The 22181-nt window shown below is 41.2% G+C and overlaps 1 protein-coding gene across 2 annotated transcripts in view; it reads right to left on the bottom strand.

Annotated features, from left to right (window-relative positions):
- The window catches only part of cntn1a (contactin 1a), a 69961-nt gene that overhangs the window by 26058 nt on the left and 21722 nt on the right, over window positions 1-22181 (bottom strand). The window contains exons 1-3 of one of the 2 annotated variants that reach the window (XM_030425631.1): window positions 18169-18204; window positions 6717-6843; window positions 4739-4777 (exon numbers count right to left, since the gene is read on the bottom strand). In XM_030425631.1, the coding sequence (XP_030281491.1) occupies window positions 4739-4777; window positions 6717-6843; window positions 18169-18189 (187 nt within the window). In that variant the 5' untranslated portion in view covers window positions 18190-18204. Of the gene's footprint in view, window positions 1-4738; window positions 4778-6716; window positions 6844-18168; window positions 18205-22181 lie in introns of those variants that run through there. The other variant, XM_030425632.1, reaches the window with a different exon arrangement.

Raw genomic sequence — 22181 nt, 5'->3', positions numbered from 1 at the left:
TAAAATAAATCAATGATGGCTTGATTCTATTTAGATGAGCCCGCTCCAGGGCTCTGGTGTGCTGACATGACTTACAGGGATACTTGTTGGAATGGGGCCGCTGCGATAGTTACTATTTACACCTGTCATTTTCCCACTTTGACGAGTCAAAATGTGTGCTGTGAAAAGGGACCATCGAATTCTGCAGTAGAGTTGCTAAAAATCAGTGCGTTAGTATCATTATTTAGTCTGAGTGCGTTCGCATGCTGACTTGAGCATTTAGCTCAAAGCGCATGTGTGTGAGTACAGATTCACAGAGCTGCTAGCATGGCTTTAGATTCCGACGCTTGGGTTTCTCCAATACCTGAATCATTAATCTTTCTCTTCCTCCATCCCTCAAAGCCTCCCGCTGTCAGCTGCCTGGTGTATTCTTACTCCCTCATCCAAAACATGCCTGATGTGTTTTGTCCAAAACACAAAAAATCTCTCTCCAACTCTCCCAAGCTTCATCTCTCTTTCAATCTCTGGTTTATTCTCTCTATCCACCTGTGTCTTTCAGGTTCTCCTTTTCCCTGCATAAATCTTAACAACAGCTTATAGTTACTCCCGGAGAAGGCCAAATCTGTACAAAGAGCAAAGTGCACACACACACACACACACACACACACACACGCACACACACACACACACACACACACACACACACACACACACACACTAGGGTCTCCAGGGCCAGCTGGGAGTGATCTTCCTCTGGACAGACTTCGTTATAGAACACGAACTGTGGAGCGGATAAGTTTAGACTCTCATTTGAATTTGAAATACCATACAGCCTGTTATTTTAGGAGCCTGCTATCTTCCCTAACATCAGCTTATAATGAGACATCAATTATTCATTGAGGCTTTAAGTATAATTTTAGGTGCATGACAATGACCTGTTGACTTGAAACAGTATAACACACATTAACACAGAAACAATTTCCATCTTCGTTAAATTATTTTCTTGTCTAATGTCGTCTGTCAAGATTTCCAGCTGTTTAACAGGCGGCAGCTCCCATTTTCTAAAATAGATCTTTTGTATGTGTCTTTGTTTCAATAGTCTCATAATTACCCTGAATCCCTGAGGGCCTTAACACTCTCATGAATTTGACTTTACTCACAGCTGTGTGTTTTGGCTACATCTGCAGCGCAGTTTGTTTGCACGACCGAGAGGCTGTCCAAGTGGGACAGATAACATATTGTGTACTGAAAGCACCGAAGGCACAGTGTAGCAATAATTACTCACAAGCCCTTGAGCCATACAACGAGGCATGGTGGCAGACCAAATCGTCCCTGGGGCTGGACTCTACTTTTAAATGTAACATGTTAAATAATTATGCTCCACTGTGAGCCCAACTACTGGAGAGGTATGGACATTAGAGTAGTAGTAAGTGTATGCTTGATGTGGTGCCAGATGTGCCGACACAACTGCTGTCATATTCATTATTTTCTGAAATGGCAGCTGTGACAGAACAGGGATTTTCAAACAGGACATATGTGAGAAGGTGAATTTGAATCCAGATGTTTTTCACAGGCTATAACACATCGATGGGATCAATGTATTTAATCACACAAACTCTCCCTTCATAGATGTAAGGGATGTTTTAAACAAAGTTTTCTCCTTTCAAGGGAAACAGCCTCCTGGACTCATGTCGTTTAAAGTATTAAAATGTCCACAAAAACTTCTCAGACCACTTCTGCAGGCTCGTCACTTCTCTGCTGTCCATTCTATTTATATTTACAACAGAGCTGCAGTTGACAGTTATTTTCATTATCAACTGATCTACTGAAGAACTTGGACTCTGGAAATGTCAGAAAGTCAAAATGCTGGTTGGATTTTCTCATAGGCCAGGGTGACATTTTCAAATGTCTTGTTTCGTCTGATCAACAATGAAAAGACAGTCAGCTGACTGTGATGTGCAACAAAGGAAAGCATAAAATCCTCATACTTTAAAAGCTGCCATTAGCAAATGTACTGCAGTTTTGCCTTTAAAAAATAGTTAAAATGAAAAATAGTTGCCAGTTAATGTTCAAAAACCTTTGAAACACTTTGAGGCGGGTGCTCAAACGAACACACCCGCCTGCTCAAAAGCTCAACAAGGTCATGCCTGAAGACTTAGATGCACTTGCTGGTGAATTCAGCCATATACTGGCGTATGAGTAAGTATGAGTGATCAGAAAGCCTGTAAGGGATTACAGTTTGGTGCTAAAGAGATAGATATTGACGACTATTAACAGTAGAATGATGGGCATTAACATCGCTGTGGGCTGACTTTTGAGGAGTGTAGGGTCGACTTTGTCTCCATTTTTGTCCAAGTTTGGCAAATAATTCAAAATAAGAAAAACCCTGAACAGCATTTTGTGACATTTTGAGTACTGAGTGACCTTAAACTCTGTCATCTACAGTGTATCGGTCTGATGTGTGCAGCAGCATCAAAAGCATTCAGAGGAGTCCTTGTTGCATCCTGCTGTGTTATTCTGTAGACAAGTGGAGATAATGTCAACACGTCCAGGAGGTGGAACTCTAGGAGGGCATACAGACCGTAAAAAGTGGCATACTGTCGATGCTTGATGGAGAAGAAAAGAGCATGAAAGGCTGAAGGAAAAAAAAAAAAAAAAAACGAACAAAAGGCAGACTGCAGGAAAAAAAAAGATTCTGCTGCTCACTGGATCCATCAACAAGTATCACAACTTGTTCCCAAGCAACGAATCAGCAAGCCTTCCTCCCTCCAATTTACCCCCTGTTGACTGTCTACCTCCACATCATCTTTCTCCAAGAGAATAACACCCATTGTACAGATCTTTTGCGAATAAAGAAGCAGTAAACACTGACAATGACAAGCTTTTCTGCAGAACAGAAAAAGGTGCTCCGATCAAAACTATCAATTAATTATAGAATGAACAGAGATCTACAGTATTTTTTGGAAACAGAAGGAGTGCCACCACTTTTCTGTTGGCTTGCACCATGAAACTCACAACTAAACTTGGAGGATTTGATATTCACACTTAGCAGAAGAAAATTATGAGATTATGGGAAATACATTCCTCTCTTGCAGGGTGTTGGATGAAATGATTGATGTGGACTATTTCTGGACTACTTCTTGGCCGGGGCGGGCACAGAGACTTCCTGGAGTCTCAAGTGGTTGCCTGGCAACCCTAATAGTGACTGCACACCCACCAAGAAATAGTCTGGCATATAACCCGCTGTGGTTTATACACAGATTAAACAAACGATGTGTAGCTTGTCAGTCAGTGTGCTTTGGTTGCTTGGTTTTGTTGATTTTGTTGGCTTTACATAAAGCACACTACATTAAAAGCAGCGGACGTGAAAGTGGCATCTATTAGTTCATTCAAGTCTTGTCAAGAATGCAACTAAGTGTATTTTCCAAAAATGTCCCTCTTCATTTATGGGTTAGTCTGTAACTCTGGTCATTAATAAAATTCATATGTAGAGATTTTTTATATATATTTGGGTGAATGAATCACACTGCCATTCTCTCTCATCAGTCATGCCAACATCACCTACCAGAAGGCGAGACAGCTCTAATACAGTTTCTGGCTCTAATGACCATCCTGCATTCATCTGTGCGGTGCAGTGCAATGTCTTGGACTCTAACCATCTCTATTAGGATTAATGTACATCTCCATGTTGGGGAAATCAAGAAATAGCAACCGTGGAAAGAAAAATGACCTCCAGATAGATTTCCATTTGTCCTGTGCTATTGTGAATCATGAGAAAAGGGAGCCGTCTGTCCCTTAACAAACACTGACAAGTAGCCGTACTAGTTGTACGACCTCGGGGGCTGTGGTGGACATAAGATGGACAGAGCCGCATCAGAAGCTCCCGTTCTTTTCAGGTATTGATTGTATTTTAGTAAGTGAGCAGAGCAGCAGAGTGCAAAAGCCTGAGTAGCGTCTAAACTTGAATCTTTCTTTATTTCTTCTAATGGCTTATTTGAAAAAGAGTACCAAAGGGACATTTTGCAGCACAAAAGTGAAAGAATTGCTTCCACAGAATAACACAACAAGAAATCACAAGTCACCGGTCTTCCTCTGCTCAAACGCATCTCGTGGTGTAGCCTTGACTGTGAATCACAGCCTGCCTCTCTCTCTGAATCCAAGGCTACAGCCTCTATAACCTGACAGTGAACACTTGCAGCATGTTTTGCTTCCAGTTTGGAGACTATAAATCAAACAGAAATAGTTTCTCAAAATTTCAGATGTTTACTGTTGTGGTCTTGGTCTGAGTGGGCAGCAAGGAATCCCATTTCCCAATTCCTCAAATGTACCTCTGACATACTGTAGACAAATAAAAACACACGTGACCACCGGTTGTTAAACATTCTCCGATTCACCACTGTAGTCACATTTTATAAATATTTTGAGCAGAATTCAATTACAGCTCAATCACGTCCCACACTAGAAAACTTTGGACACACATGAAAGAAGATTGTTCAGTGGAAAACACCAAATTGCATTTTCTAATTCAACTCTCGCACATCAAATGCAGCAGTCGATGGTGCTGGAAAGCTCGTTGTACATTCAACATTCAGCAGAGAGAGAAATAGCAATGTCTAATCAAAGTGTGTGCTCAATGCCTCGAGGTACAACACTGGCCAAAATCAAAGGCATCTATCTTTTTAGCATTATTTAAACTCCATTACAGATAATTTGGTATTATAATAATAAAATCATCATTATAATCAATCATCAGTCTTACCTCCATAAAAGTTAGGTTCCTCCCCGTGCATTGATGTATCTGCAACAGTAAGCAAAGTAAATCGTGTCAACGTACTGAACCAAACATATGACAGACTGCTTACTGATAATAACTTCCTGTGTTCTTCAGCTGCAGCGGTATTTCCTCCACTTCTCTCAGGACAAAACAAGAAAAATGGATCAAAACAAGTCATGCATCATCAAAACGTTTCTTCAGAGAGGTGTAGGTCTTTGAAAGAAACCCTTTTTGCTGCAGGGAATGTGATAAATGGCTGGAAACCCCGCTTTGGACTAAAGGACTTCCTTTGGCTGGAAGCCATCTCTGTGGAATTACACTACATCCTGTCCTTCGCAATAAAATAAACTCTGAACTTTTGCAGTCAGCCTTGAGTGATTGTGGGTTTGATTACTCTGTTCTGTACCAAATCATGCCAACCTGATGATTAAACAGTAATGTTGTTACTGTTAAATTCTGTTATATCCTTTTATTGTATGCAGTATAAGCCCAGCTGAACCATAAACAACAAACTGTACACTTCAGTTGTAGGATGGTGAGTGCCTGGCTTTTGTTTTGATGGCATCACATTAATGTCACATTAACCATCAGACTTTATTCTTGTTGGGGCTAAACAAAAATGTCAAGCCAATGTTCTCTCCCCACAGTAACGACCCGAGTCTGCTGGTTGGCTGCTGTCTGTTTAGATAGAGCAGCCATACAGCTCAACCCTGTGTGAGTGAAGTCTATATACCAACTGTGTGTGTGTGTGTTATGTGAATGGTGCAACCATGGGTGTTGTGTTTTTTGGCGTTCATCTGCCAATTCCTGTTCTGCAGATGTATGTGAGTGCAGTTTCAACTGGATATTCTCAGCTTTAGCTGCAGTGCTGCCAAAACCTTTGGTGAACTCAGCTGTAATAAGAAATATCTTACCAGGTAGTGAAAAAGGAGAAAAAGAAAGGGTAATAAATAAAATAAATAAATCTGAAAAAGATCTAAGAGTCTGTTTGAGAAAGATGTGGTTTGAAGTTGGGAGAATTCCCAATCCAAGCTCCCCCTCTGTTTTTCGGTTTATGTGAAATCAAACCTGAAGCGAGTGAGAACAGCCTCAGGATGGGAGCGCAGAGGAGGGCGTCTCTTTTTTACACAGGTCATTTTCAGTCCTGCTGTTCTCTGACCACTTTGCTTTGTTTCCAACAGAGCTGATTGCACAGCAGCATGACAAAAAAAAAAAAAAAAGGGAATGAAAACCTGGGAACTCTAATCCTCCAAGGCACATAACTGCCCAGCCTGGCTCATCGGATATACGTCAGCTTCGCAGCTCTTTCCACAAGGCTTGGTTTTTATTTTGCAGTTGTCCTTCGCATGTGTATCATGTCTTAAATGTATCTAGATCTGAGGTAATTAGATTGCATTTACAACTGACACCATGTTTTTTTTTCCTCCAGGGCTGGCGGTTAGCAGCTTGTTAACACCTTGTCTCTCTCATTCATCCTGACAATCCAGTTTTGACATGTGCTTCTTTGCTCCATGCTGCCCGCCGCCTGTGTGCTCGAAATCAAAGTTTATGTCTGTTTCTTTGCATGTTAGTGCCAATTTAATCTCTGACTGGATTTTTGGATGGTGGTACTTGAAAGATGAAGGACACGCGAGTAAAAAAAAGAGCCGGGCTAAATGAGTCCTGTTTAAAATGTGAGTGCTGCTCACCAGTAGTGTTTGGAAAGAAAATTCTCGGGGAGCAAACTGCTGTAACTACTAAGCTTATCACTGATGCCAAACTGTTAAAATGTTTTGATCTAAATGTAATGACTCTTGTGGTCACTCAAACATTCAATAGCTATATATAAAGTAGCATGATTGTCACATTAAAGATGCAAGAGATGCTTTCACGCACAGCAGTGACAGAGTATTTTTAAACATATCTTTTAACACATCCTGCCGATTAATTTAGCCATTGCCGTTCAGCCGAGTGTGCTACCAACCTGCAGGGGAGAGCGAGAGGACCAGGAGATGGAGGAGCAGGGTGAGGCGCAGCATGATGTTGAAGTGAGGACCACCTGGTGGGGTTACAGCGAGAAGCTCAGCTGATGGAACATCAGCCTGGTTTTCCTGAAAGAGATAACAGAAAACACAAAAGAGAGAATTTTAAAAACAGAGGAAAATGTAAGTGTTCGTGTTGAGAGTGAATTTACAGGATTATGATAAAACCTCCACTGCACTTCAGAGTGTTTACCACAATATCACAAGTTAGAATGCACGGTGAAATTGCATGGCAGTGTTAAAAGAGGCTGTCAACCTGCTGCACGATTAAATGTGTCACTTCTGTTGGTACAAATTCTGTTAATGCTAAATAATAAAAATGATTTGATTGTTAGAGAACATGTATTGTATGTTGTTGTTGTTTTTTTTTTGCAACATTAAACCAAAGTAAAAGGACAATAAGGCAAGGCAAGTTTATTTGTATGGCACAATTCAGACACAAGGCAACTCAGAGTGCTTTACAGGGGCATAAAAATGATATTCAATTACATTTAAAAAATTGCATTTTAAATAAATAAAAAGCATGAATATGGCTGAAATACATTACCATGTGCAAAACCATGGACTAGCAGACATGTAGGGCTGCAACTAACAATGATTTTAATTAGTGATTAATTTGGTGATTATTTTTTCATTTAATTAAATACAACATTTTCAAAGATAATACTAGAGACCATCATATGATGGGAACTGTGATGCCCGTCAACATGTTCACACTTCGACCAATAAGTACTCAGTACTCAAGTCATCACAAGCAGATACAGTGTTGCAGCATCTTTACTGTATCTCTGCTTCCTGTCAGCCTCTGAGGCACTAGCTCTGTGTAAGGTTGACGCCTGATGACTGACATTTGGACAGTTGCCAGGAGAAACCCTGAGCAGTCATCTGGCTGCTCAATCGCTGCCCCCGAAGACATTCACGCCACACCAGGAAACCACCAGCGCCGTGTCTGCTCTCAGCCTCGCGCCCAGTAACACAATATGAAAAGCAACAACTGTCTGAGTGCTGAGAGCTGACAGAACCAATCACGGCTGAGGATATCTGATTTGAGATTGTAGCCTCATGTTCTCCTCATGTTCTTAATATCATTAATATTCTCAAATGAGATCAGACACCAAAGCTTTCATGTGTTTAGAATAATGTGTTCTAGACGGGGAAAAAAACAGATCCACTTAAAGTGAGCACTTCCTGATTCGGCACTTTCAAATTAAAGCTTTCTTAAAGCCCCTGTACAGACTTTTCATTTAGTGTTGATTTTGGCGGCCCCGCTGGACGAAAGCGGTAGTGTTTTGCCGGAATGAAGACTGCATTTCCCATGAGCTCTAGCGCCCACTGTCGTGAAGACGTTTGTCTGGCCGGCGCGTGTAGATTTGTTTTGGAAACGTCGGAAAGACGACGGGACTTGCTTTGAAAACTTTTTTTTTTTTAGCAGCTATCTGCAGCGTGCATAGGGACGAGGTAATGTGTCTATTTGTATTTCTACTTAATATAATATGCCGCCGGTGAAACAAAGTAATGCTGCTGTTGCACTGCAATTTCCCAGCTATATATATTACCCACGGTGCTACAGAGCTAGCGTTACAGCAAAGTCACAGTGATTGTGATGGATGTTTTGTTCTAAGTAAGAAACTGAATCATTTATAATGACAGAGGATATTACCGATGCATCGTTGCAGGTCGGCTGGGCTGATACACACAGCTGAAATGGATGCGTGATCTAAGACGTTTGTTGTCGTTTTCACGAGTGTAGTAACTAGAGCTAATCTAGTGGTAATGTTAGCCAGCTTTGTTGTAACAACATGAATTCATGTGTTGCTGTAAACTACGTCCCGCATTACATTTCATAAATGAAATAAAATTTACAAACCTGTCTAGGAGGAATCGGGCGAATTATGGATCCGACCCTCCCTTCAAGCCCCGCAACTCTCTCCATCTCTGGAAGGAATCGCCAATGTTTATCCGTGTTTTAGCCCTAGCTCGATCGGATTCCCTCTCTGCCTTTCGTTGGTCTTCGGTTCTAATTCTTTTTCTTTTCTTTGTCTCATTATCAGCCATGACAAAAGTTTTAGCTCGGTTAGCACTGGCTAGCGTAGCAACAAAACAGCTATGCCGTATCACTTTGGCCGTATCCTGAATGTCGTCAGTTCCGGTCTGACTGCCGTAAATCGTTTCGTCAGTGGTCCGACCCGACCAATGCCTTTCAGAGGTATAGAATTAGACTACTTAGAAAAAGCGTATCTTCACGCTGATGGGCTCATTTGCTGTTGTAGATAACAGAGACACATCATCAGAAACCAGAGACTTTTCTATATCCAGTTAAAAACTCCGTACAGGGGCTTTAAGATGAACAAAGGACTTCTGAGTGATGCTGAATATACTTGTTTTCCAACGGACAGGTATCTAACTAACTATAAATGCAACATTTCCATCATCATTTTTCACCATTTTAGGTTTGACTGGCGCTTATCTAATCATATCTTCGAACTGTGGCCTCTTCTTCTGCTGTTTATTCCTACGAACCAACTCCAGCCCGTCATCGCCAGAAAAACTACTAAATCGAGGTACTACTGTGCCTGAACCCAACCAAATCGCAAGTGTTTCACAACGTTAACCACGTGACGACAAAGGTCTGATCTGGTTTGCCTGTCGCTTGGTCTTCTCTTTCGGTCACGTGTCATAGCTTCCACATCATTGTCATACATGTCTCTCTGGGAGTCGTTTGCAGTCGACCCGCTTAGTCTTTTGGGTCAAAGGACATGTCAACCAACTAATAATCGCGTGAAGTGTAGGACATAGAAATGTGCATGGATTCCCATTTTCCTTTGAAGATTTTCTCAAAATTCTGTTAGGACTTGTGTCAGTGAGTTCCATTCTGAATGCCATGCCGGTGCCTTATGACCTGCACCCTTTTTGAACAAACAACAAAGTCAAAACAAAATGTGAGACCTTCATGCATCCATTTCCTGGTACCACAGCGCTGACCATCAGTCCAATATCAGCACTCATTTCCATTCATTCCCAGGTTGTGCTGCATCGGTGTGTGTCGATTAGAGCGTAATTGAACATGCGGCAGACACTATCGATTCTTTGTGCACAGCCCGAGGTGTCAGCTGGCGGAGACTCGGAGGTGTGACAGCAGGATTGAGATCTCAGCACTCACCAGAGAAATGGAGCCTTATCACGGAGAATCATAGAAGAGAGTCTGCGTGATACGCCAGCTTTGCACGACACAAACAACATTTATTTTGCATTGCATTTATTGTACGACTAAACATCCAGAAAGATGCTGACACACAAGGGAAATTAATTGAGACTAATGGCCAAACGCACTGGTAAACTGCGCAACATGCACAATAAGTTGGACACAATGTCCGAGCTGTACAGCTGCAGGAAAAGCAATACAAGAGGGGATTTCATCTTCACGCTGGCCTGTATCCTAGCAACACCTTTCAAAAGCAGCGGTTTGTGTGCTGCGGGGGGCCTTTTGTGACCGGCAGTGAAACTATGCAAACACTCATTTTAATCTGGAACAACGCTGCTGTTGTGGAACGAAGACCTGGGGAGCTCTGCCGATCTATTAAAGACATTCATCTCTTGAAATTCAGAGGGAAAAAAAAAGCGCTGAAAAAATAAGTTTATTAAAACTCACTCTCTCTCTCACTCCGTATACTTTACGGCTGCACTGTATGTACGTATCGTTTCTCCAACTCATAAATCATAAATGATCTTTAATGAATGCACTAAGGAGATTAGGGGAGACAACAAGGAGCCTCTTAATAGCGTCACAGTGCATGTTGAGAGAGCAAATCCCGTCCAGCCCATTAAGATCTGTCACTGAACTGATATACAGGGAAAAGATGAAAACCCATCAGACCAGCCCCACACAGAAAGGCAGCATGCTCTTATAATCAGTATTAATGGGGCCTCCTACCTTTCCTGTCCTATCTTAGCAGCCTGGGTGCATGTGATGCGAGCGCTCCAGTCATCACAGTAAATCACAAGGCCCAGACGTGACAGCGCTCAAACAAGGCCATTTCTTCTCTGCCATAAATCACACCCCGGACATTGCCAAAGCTATTACTGCTTGTGGTTTGATTTTGTTTTTTTTGTTTTTTTTTGTTCTCTTCCCTTTCCCAGCTCTGCTTTGCTCGCTGAATTTCAATCTTTCTCTCTCTCTCTCTCCTTTGACTCCCCTTGGAATTCTCAACCTGATTGCTCAGAAATCAGAAATCATATGACAGCGAGCAGAGGCTGCTGGGGGGCAGACTCTGGGATTTTACTGCTGCACTCCAGCGACCAATACTGTCATTTGTGCTTTTTATCATGACCCTTTAACCTCCCGAGGGCACGACAGGCTACAGTAAGCGAGCGTGAGCGAAACCCTTTCTTCCCTGCGCTCGGCCCTGATGTGTGCTGCATAATCAAGTGGGTAACTTTATAAAAACGTCCTCCCCCTATCAGCTTGGGCAGATCCAGTGACGTGGGGGAGGAGAAACAGAAGAGGAAAGGCTGGAGGAGCGGGTCAGAGTGGTCGACTTCAAAAAACAAGATGTTGCTCCAACAACTCCACCCCCCGCCAAGCACCACCCTCGCTCCTTACACACACACACACACACACATAATCAATCCCACTGACACAATCAGTCATTAACAGCAGATTTGCTGTAATCCTGCTAGGGGAAGCCAAGATGGGGTTAACGCTGGATTGGTCTTAATCAGTCGGAGAAGGGAAAATGAGCGATGCTTAGTGTCATCTACTGCGGCATCCAAGTCATGGCTGAATTCCACCAGGATGAACACTTAGCAGTAAAAGCACATAGGGCTGTTGTGCTGCTCTTCTCAATTATATCACTAGAAACTGAACATCTCTGGGTTTTTAGACTGTTGGTTAGATAAAACAAGTCAACTGAATACGTCACAGTGTGCTCGGGGAAATTACTAATGAATTCATTTTATTTTGGCCAGTACATTCATGCTTACCATTTACTGTTTGTTGTCTTTATTACCGTACCACCTCCAAGGTTGTTATGCTTTCATCTGTATCCATTTGATGGTTGGTTGGTTGGTTCGTCTGCAGCGTTACTGGATTTCCACAAAGCTTGGATGGAGGTTGGATCTTGGCCCAGAATAGACCACAAGAACTTTTGGTGCTGATCCGGATAAAGAGATGAATCCAGGATTTTATTCTCACTTTCTTTAACAGTGCGGGATAGGGCGTTTGTTTTTTTTTGTTAGTTTTTTTTTTTTTTTTTTACATTTGTGTTTATTTCTCATGAAAATAAAGCATAGATCTTGATGAAAACAAGCAGGCATATTTAAGGTGGCTGACATCTATGAGTCACTACAATATTATGCAGATCTAAATAAAAACCTTAGATCCGGCGGATTTAAATATAATTTATCTGTTTTTGGATGAGGTGACTGTGGGGACGCTCTGCTGAATGACATTCTAGTTATTAGTAAGTCTGAAAATAGCACAAACATTTTTATTTCTTTCTGTTTTTATTTATATTATATCTTATTACTAATGTTTCGCTAAGTTTACTTGAACAAATGTATATATGTCGGGGACCATGCACAAAATATTTACATCCCAAAAATGAGAAAGGCTGCTTTGTACCAGGTTAGCTCATTTCAATCTGGTGTCCCTGGCAAGGGAAAGAATCTCTCAACTACAAATGATAGAAACATCACAGTGACATCCTGCAAATTAAATGATATTTAGAAATTTTGGTAAATATGCTTTTTGCCATCCTGCTGAGAGTTAGATGAAACAATCTACTTTCATGTTTATGCAGTAAATATGAAGCCAGAGCCAGTAAGGCTTGCTTAGTATAAACACTGGAAACAAATGGAAACCAGCCTGTTTCTGTCTCTAAAGCGCACTTCTTTTTCACTTTTTTCACATGTTGTTTCTCATTTGTTTAAAACACAGGTCCTAAAAGAGACACACTGTCTTTACTGTGGACAGAGCCGGGCTGGCTGTTTACTCCAGTCTTTTAGCTGCTGGTTATAGCTTTATATTCAGCAGACAGACAAAAAATAGTGGATTTAATATTAATCTTATCCCAGCAAGTGAGCGAATGAGTATATTTCTTAAAATGTTGATCTATTTCTTCAATACTGGAAGAGGGTCAGGTGGTTAATGTATTCTAGTCCACTTTTTTTCCATCTTCCCACCCCTACTGGGCAGTATATTATCACTTCTGCTGAGGCATGAGATGTGAAATCCAATGTTAATACGGTGTCTGATGACTACTCTGACCAAAATCACACATTTTCTGACAGAGCAGATGAGATTTAGTGTCATCAACAAATGCGACTGGGACAAAAACAAGCGAGACGGGGAGAGGAATATTGATCCAGATCAAATTAAACAGTGAGACATTGGCTCTGACATCATCCGTGAGCAGCAGCAGTGACCTAGTCTGCTTTAAGGGACATCAATGTGCAATCTCATTTAGCTTTATTTATCCTGAGCTTGCTGAGAGCAGTTGCTGTATTTCTGATCCATGTTCATGATATTACAGACCAACGTGACTCTCAGCTGCCCAGTAAAACCACTTCTACCGGTGGTCCACCGAGGCAGAGTTGGAAGATTAGATTTTTCCATCTAGAATTCATATAGTAAACACATTTGAAGCCGGTTTACCAGATACAAACACGGCTCCTTCCTCAAGGCTGCAGAAGTCTCCTTATTTCTTAGATCAGATTCCTGCGTTTGTGTCACTATACTCTATTTTTTCTAGTTTGACAACATTTTTCCTCATAACACATTCTGCTTGGCGGAAAGAGTCAAAGTGTACCAGGTTTGCTATCAAAATGCTAACTTTAGAAATGCAGTCTGACACGATTTTCTTCAAAGGAGGAAATAGAAAACAGCACAAATCGTCTCTCACATCGGATGAGATCAGACACCTGATACGACTACATACTGTGTTTAGACATCAAACCCAGGATGAAACACACGCTGTGATCTATTAGGATTTTTATGCTGATTCAGTGTTACTGTACCTCAAAGAGGTGGTGATAACGAATAAGTGCTCTTTGTGTGCTGACCTGAAATTATATTACATTAAAACGTTTTAAATGTTCTATCATCAACATTGCATCCTCACTGCTTTTTACATATACTTCAACTTGATGAGGCTGAAGCAATTTCATATGTGTATGAGCTTCAGGGATCCCGAGGCTTTTCAGGAGGAAGCCGCTCAATGTCAGTAGTACTCAACATAAATAATGCAGCTATGTTTTATTGCAGACTGGTCTGAAGTGTCTCGTGGAACTATACTGTACGGACAAACTTTTTGAGACAAACACATTAAGACTCATTTCAGCTCACATAGATTTGTACATCTCCATTTCACAAATACATACACGGATCAACATATATGCACCTACATTCTCCACTGTGAAGTTTAGGGTCCTTTCTGTCTTTGCACATTCTGTAAACTCTGAGCCTGTTCGTGCCTGGTATTAACATCCATCCTGTGTGATCCGATCACTAGTTGAAAGCTCTAAGCCTGTCAGTGTACACCTGGCATTACAATAATCTAATTCTTTCTGATCTAAATTCCCAGCTCTTTGTGCAAACAAACACATAGATCAGTGTTTTTTACGCAAAAAGTTAGCTTTGCCAAATTTACAAGAAGGCCAGAGACAGCGTTTCACAAAGTTTTTCAAAGGGAGTCTGGGGTCTTTCAAAGAAGATGCCTATATTGGTTGCTGTTTATTGTATGTGTAAATTTGGAGGTTAACCATCTTTAAAATGTTTTTGCTTTCTCACCGATTTAGTGTTGCAACACAGTTTTCAAGCAGCTGCTAAGGGTAAGACGGCAAGTAAGGCACTCAGGCTGACAGGCTGGTGAAATGATGGCGGGACAAAAATTCACTTTTTACAAAGAAATAAACAACTTAAAGTATTGGATTTGGATTTATGGTTTAGACATCTGCTGGTTGGCAGGTTAAGAGAGCCCAAAAGTTTAATTTGCATCCACTTGTGATCGGATCACTCAGTACGCATGGTACTACCAGGTTTTACAGGGCCTCTGACTCCGACTAAATCAACCAGGCTAAAGTAAGAATCGACTGACTCAACATCCCCTGAACCCCTGCTTAAGAAATCTTCCTACCTTATGAATAATTTATGTCAAAACCATTGATTTTGATTCCAACATGACAGCTTGTGTGTCCCTTCAACCTTAGCTCGGCAAAAGATGCGCTTCTTCTCTCGCGTATCTGTGTGGAAACTAAGACTGGGGTGGGCTACAGACAAACAGGTTTATTTTTTCCAGAAGACCAAGAGAATGACTCAATTAAATAAAGGATACAGACAGGCTATCCAAGTCTATTACACAGCAGATAAAGCAGTAACCCCCCAAGACATACGCAACCACACCTGCAGAAAAAACGATGCTCTCCACACGCTTTGTGCTGCACAGGCCCCCTGTTGCTAAGCAGGACCCGCCTCGGCACTCGATAGATGAAAATAATTATATTTTTCAGAGTATAACAGCTTGATTTCGTCGGCAGTCAGAATTCGCTTTTCACTTTTTCCTCTCAGCAGTCTAGGAGAGTAAACAGCAGAGCCGACTGGATTGTTTTCTTTTCAGCAGGACAAGCTGTTCGTCTTGCTCTTCTAAATGAGACTAATTCATTATGATTCACTGATAAAGAAGATGTAAGTGTCAGCCATATGTTTTGTCAAATTTTGGTACAACTTTGAACTCAAGTCTGCATTAATTTTTCAGGCTGTTGGCATACTGTGTGCGCTGTAAACTGTATTTATCTGTGTCCGCCTCCTGAACCCAGAGAACAGACAGACACAGGATCAAGTACGGGACTGTTCATGATGTAATCCAGCTGCAGATGATCCAGTCACTGCTCGTTCACTGTGCCACTCTGTCTCTCTCCCCCTCCCTCTCTGTCCCTCACCCAATAGTAGTGGCCACGCTAAAGTAAGCTATTTATTGCAACCCCTGCAGTCAACACTATGCCCCCCCGGGGCCCACACAGGCTCAACCTCAGCTGACCTGAATATCAACGACAACCAGTCGCTCAATCCCTTAAATCGGATGTTGGACTGCCGTATAAATGACATTAACCAGAAGTGTATATACAAATGCAGAAGCACAATAGCACACACTGGACTTGAATCATAAAAACAACTCTTACCCATGATGTCTTAGTCTGAGTTTATTCACTGTCAAGCAACAAGGAGGCGATCATTTGACGCCTGGCCTGGACCGTGAGTGACAACCAAGAACCTGAAGTGACAGCTGATCATTTTGTCATCATGAGTGATTTTATGCTCTCAAAGAGATGATTAGCACCTGTGCTTTGTCCATTTCTGTACCCGCTTATTAGCTGCAACCCCTCCATTGAGAAAGGCTTCTTGATTCATCTGATTTGTCATCCATCCATTCGTGCTACTGGATATTGCTGTATGTTGTATGAAAAGGTATCTCTCATCTCTGCCTGACAGAGAACTCTGGTCTCTTTACTGTTTTGTTGTATATATTATTATTGTTATAGTATATTTTGCATATTTTGTTTTGTTGTATATATTATTATTGTTTATTGTTTATGGCACACTGTGCACTGTATATATACACTATGTATATATTGGCTTCTATTTATGTTATGTACAAAGTGTTTTATTTGCGGACCCACTACTGCTGTAACAAAATAATTTCCCAGTCTGGGATCATTAAAGGAATTCTATCTATCTATCTATCTATCTATCTATCTATCTATCTATCTATCTATCTATCTGTCTATCTATCTATAACATACTATATTCATGTGCAGATGTACAGATGGAGATATGCCACAAAAAGATCAAATAAGTAAACTGGATGAAAATGAAAAGAAAATCTAACGTGTGTCTTTTTCTCTGAACCAAAAACAAAGCAGAGAACATCCAATGCTGCGATCCAACAAAAAATCCTTTTCTCCCAAAGATTCAACAAACAGTTGCCATATACGTACATTAAATTTCAATTCGATCATTTTTAGTTTCTCTGTTTTAACTGAGGAGATCTGCCAGCCAAATTTTTAATCTTGGGAACTCTTCCAGGATCGTTTCATCAGACATGAAACATTTCTTGGCAGGAGTGTGACGATGACATAAAATCTGTCTTTTTCCTGGACGTAGAGGATCTTGAAACTTGTGCATTTAAGATGATAAAAAGAGAGGCTATTCAAAAAAGAAAATATGAAAGGGGGGCGCATCTTACACTTCCAAGCCAAGGAGACAAAATACTCACATTTCACTTATTTATTTGGCTCAGACTACAATAACAGTAATAAAGATAAAAATAAAAGACAGCCAGATTCCAAATTGGCCTTAATGACGTTTGAAATGTTATCGAAGATCTTAAAGCAGATTAAGTAACTACTGTAAAAATTAACATCTGTCTGGTGCTCGTATGTCTCTATTGTTGTTTGAATACAACACTGAAATCTCTGTCACAACATAAAATACATGTGCAGTTTTTTTTTTGTTTTTGTAGAATTGTGTTGACCTTTGAGTTCAACACATTTCGAGGAGTGTGATGCACTCTACGGGAGGATAGTACTCAAGAAAAGGCATACAGATATGAAACACTTTACAGCTGATGCTTCCACGTATGCAAATATGGCACATCATGTATGATAAATTGTGCCATATAGGACAAAAAGGTCAGAGGAGACATGGACTCTATAAAGAAAGAGTGCTCAGCTTAATTACTCCACGCCACATCTGTCCAATAAAGATATTGGCTGAGAGGTTTTTCTATAGGAAGGCGGTCACATGTTTTCATTTATGCCCATACACTCTGCTGTAAATAACTGTAATTACCAAGTGACTGAGTGCTGCTTGCACGTGATTTGAAAAGCTACACAGATAAGAAAGAAGAGTTCATGCATCGCAAGTGGTACACTGAGAAAAAAAAAAAACAATCAATACCTTCAGACTGCACAAAGAGAAGGTCTCAGAGGAAAAGTGTGAATACAGTGCATTCATTCTGCCTGGCTGCAATAAAACGTAAACAATAGAAAGATTAATCTAAGTCGAGTTCTGCCCACAACATCTCCCATTCATCCCGTTATTGGATTAGAGGGTGTGGATCCAACATTATGCCACAGATTAACTTGACAAACTGAATGTATAAATATGATATAAGCCAAAGACACGCTGCTTAATTGCGTGGTCAAGAAAGAGGAGGAGACCGCCTATTATATCACCTCACAAAGCTTATAGAGACACAGGAAAAACAATCAGGGCATGGAGTGTGTGTGTGTGTGTGTGTGTGTGTAGGTGTGTGTGTGTGTGTGTGTGCGTGTATGTGTGTGTAGGTGTGTGTGTGTGTGTGTGTGTGTGTGTGTGGTGTGACTCTGCTCAGTGCTTACCTTGCTGTGGAGAGCTATCATGCCAGTGGCTATGTGACAAGATGAGCTACTTAGCAGCCCGTGTCCCCATCCCCTCCAACATGCCTACCCTGCCAAGTGTCCTAAATACTCTGCTCCATTGTCTGTCTCAGAAACAAGCAGTGCTGTTAGATAGAAGCGCTCTCTCTAAGGTGCAAAGAGGAGGGGGGGGGGGGGAATGGTAAAAGAAAAGGCTAATTCCCCGAGCAGGACAGGGAGCTGCGCAAATGGGACGCCAGTGAAGAAGCCTCCCTGCAGTGAGAGCGCTCCGCAGAGGGGTCTTCTCTCTCGTCACTGTGGCCAGGCTGGGGTTTAATCTTTTAAGCCTTCCCACACACACACACACGCAGTAACACACCGGCACACAAAAATACATGAACACACACACACACACAACCTCTCCCCCAGCACCCCAACTTTAACCCCACCCCTCCATCCCGACTTCATATCATCATTAGCCTGGCAGCAGGCCAGACGTAGCATCAGCACTGCCATAATCATCATTCCCACTACTGTTGCAGAGGAAAGCAATTTTCCTCCTGGAAAATATGCTTATTGCAGAGGAGCTGACAAAAGCCAAAAAAAAAAAAAACATGCAAAACAGTCAGAGGCACATCCAATTCAGATTCCCTTTTTTTTATTTCCCTTCTCCTATTTTATTTGTCTTGCTAAAAAAATAATATCTGAGCTTTTCTTTGAAGAGCCTCTTCTTTCATTTATCTCCTCTCAATAGAGGAGAAGTAGTCTATTTTATCTTCTTTTTACTTTTATTACAGAAGGAGCATATTGAATAATTCAAAGTTTCTGGTTGTTAAAGATACAATCTGTTTCCCAAAGGTAAACCAAAGTCCCCCAACTACAAAAATGTCAAACAAAGGATAACCACAAACAGTAGATGATTGGTGTTGGTTGGCTGGTTGGCTGGATTGTCAGCAGGATTACACAAAAACTACTTCACAGATTTTTACAAAACTTGGATGGAGGATGGGTCTTGGCCCTGAATAGACCTCATTATGTTTTGGTGCGGATCTGCATACAGGGACAATTCCAGGTATTTCTTTGTAAATATATTAGAAAAAAATATATAATAATATCTTGTTATCTATAAGTGAGTAAAATCTAATTCAACATTGTCAAAGAATAATGCTTATATGTTCAGTTCTACAAATTCTTAAATAATGTTACCAAAATCAACCTTAAAATTACATTTTGGTTGGGCTGCAATCACAACTAAGACATATTCTACCGACTGTGAATGTTCCAAAGTTTAGAGAGGTCCAACTACCACCTACCGGAGGGGGTAGAAAACTGAGAGACAGAGAAAAGCTAAAATAGCTCGAATTGGGCTGCTGATGGGCTGACCGCAAAATTATGATATATTATTCAGATGCTCCAAGTTTTGGGCAATTTTTTACTCTAGTCTGTGTGGTAATATAAGTATATAATATAAGTGGTGTCCGCTCAGGTCTGGAAACAAGAGGCTGCCACCATTTTACAAAATGCTCACATAGTGCATTTGGCTTGCATTAACTGAGAAAATGCTGATTGTTGCAGGGATTATTTAAAGGTAGCACTAGAGCAGATTAAGGAGCCTTGTATGGCCTATACAAGAAACGTGCCTGCATTACCACATACATTAGCATTTGAGCAGCAAATGATTTGGTATTGCTTGCAGCCGGATCTGACAAAATGATGAATTATGTGATCGGGCTGAAAGGAAACAAAAAAAAAGGCTTTGTGCTGCAGCAACAAAACACATAGCAATGAATTGATTCAAATTATTGGATTTCAAGGTGTTTAATCACGCAGAAGTCCCCAATCTTTCCAGATATCCTACTGCCATCTATCTTACTGGTCAATTTATGTCCAGCTGACGCTGTAAGGGAAGAAAATGCATCTTAATTGAACTTGATTAATTCCTAAAGCCTTAAAATGATGCCAGGGATTCCGAACGACACAGACAAGATTGAAGAATTATAAAATACAGTGAAAAGAAGCTGTGTTATCTGGTGTTGTCTAAGGCTGCTGGTAACATTTACTTTGTGGGTCATTCAACTTACATAAGTGATTAGAGAAAATAAAAGGGATTATGGAGAGCAAGTGGCAGGAACAGTGTGTTTCAGTGCTAAAAGCAGATGAAGTCATCGCACTTGTATTAAAGTGTGGCCGATGAAATCTGGAACCTACAAATGTCTCCACTTAACCTTGAAGTCATTAAAATTAATGGATCAGGCCAAGTGAGCTGCAGGTGAACCTAGTCCCATGTAATGGCTTCCATTTTGATCAGTTAGCCAAGACACTGAAAAGTCCGGAGAATTGGGCAAAGAAGCCAGAAGAACCATTTCAGCAAGCGCTCGTCTACTTTTCATAAACCATGAGCTCCCCTGGCTGATCAAAACCAGTGCAAATCTCTCAGAAGCATACATCTGGTGGAGCAGGCCACCGGGTGCAGCGGCGGAGCGTGAGGCTTGTGGCTGGCTTGCTTCATCACGCTGGCTTTTTTCTTCCGATGTGATTTACCCGAGGACTCCTGACTCAGCACAATCCCTCCGCTGACAGGAATAAAAGAGGATCATTTCCACCCCTTCTGTCTATGTTACAGAGCTGCAGTACATTCCGAGGCTGTAAACAATGTAGAGTTTGTGCTGTTTCACAATACCGCAACAGAAATAGCATTTTGCATTCACAGGTAGTCATTGGTGTTGGTTTCAGCTGGCTGTAGCTCCTGGGTGGCTGTGATATTGGAAAGTCTGCAGCTGGCAACGCATTGGACACCAGCCGCATTTTAGATTACGGAGAGACTGATTGGATTTTCTCAGAGTAATATTCAAGCTAGCATTTTTTCCAGGTGAGATATGCGGCACTGTCTTCTGCATTCTTTTCTTATTTGTGAGCGATTTCAGTTGGGTAAAAGTATTATCCAATGTTAGAATATAGGTTGGCGGAGGTACAGGATCAACACAGAGGAGAATGCATGCACTCATACAAAGAATATACAGTCCATAATTAAACCTACGTAACGTCAGATGGTTTGCAATCTGATGAGTTCAGATCGTGATCGATCTTGAGGGCGTCCACAATTGACTTTTAAAGGCACGCTGTGGAGTTTTTGAACACTTGTAGTGCTACTGAGCATTTTTGGGGGTGCTCATTTTGTTTCTATGTTTGGAAAAATGTACCAGGATAAACACAGCCCCTGCTGCAGCTTTCACATTATTATGCTGATCCACAGTTGGTGGTGGGGATGTGCAAAGGAGTGGAGCAACCTGCCAACGAAGGCAATGAAGAAGACTGAGAGCTGTAAGTAATGCATGGTTTACAAGAATGAGCTCTGTAAAGGCAGACCTCAAGGATACACAGAACGTGTTTTTGGTGAGATACACATAATTTAAACTTGTTTGTTTATAAGAAAACTCCGCAGTGCACCTTTAAGGCAAAACGCAAAGATGGCAGTCTCTCTTACCTCTCTTTCCAAACTTCACACAACCTCGTTGACTAGCAATCCATTCTGCCTGAAAATACCTATAAGTGGCTATACTGATTGGACAAATTACTTCATGAGGCTTCTCTTTGCACAACGTTCTTTAAATAATGCAATGTTACAGCCAGCAACAGATGAGGCACTTGTGCCAAGAAATCTTTGATATAATATTGTTTTTAATGGTATAGATGGAGACATTTAGAGACTATAATGTCTGGCTATTGGAGACATTTTCAAAATTGAGAAACCAGAAATCAATTCAGATTGTGGACCCTGAACGTATTTAATAGGTCATGATATTATTGTTTGGCCAGATAGATCGCTTAGCCCTAATGCAATCTTCAGATTGTGCCAGCGTCCATTAAAATGCCATACGCACCTCCACCACATGCACGGCTTCTATACAGCACTGCTGCAGGAAATAATTAACTAACTAAATAAACAAATGGCAGAGCTTATGTACAAGTGCACCGAAATCATAAACAGGAAAATTCCAATATTGCGCTCGATACAC

The sequence above is a fragment of the Sparus aurata genome, chromosome 8 (genome assembly GCF_900880675.1).
Source record: "Sparus aurata chromosome 8, fSpaAur1.1, whole genome shotgun sequence".
In the NCBI taxonomy this organism is placed as follows: Eukaryota; Metazoa; Chordata; class Actinopteri; order Spariformes; family Sparidae; genus Sparus; species Sparus aurata.
Note: the sequence above shows the minus strand (reverse complement) of the source record. Positions and strands in the feature narration are given on the sequence as shown.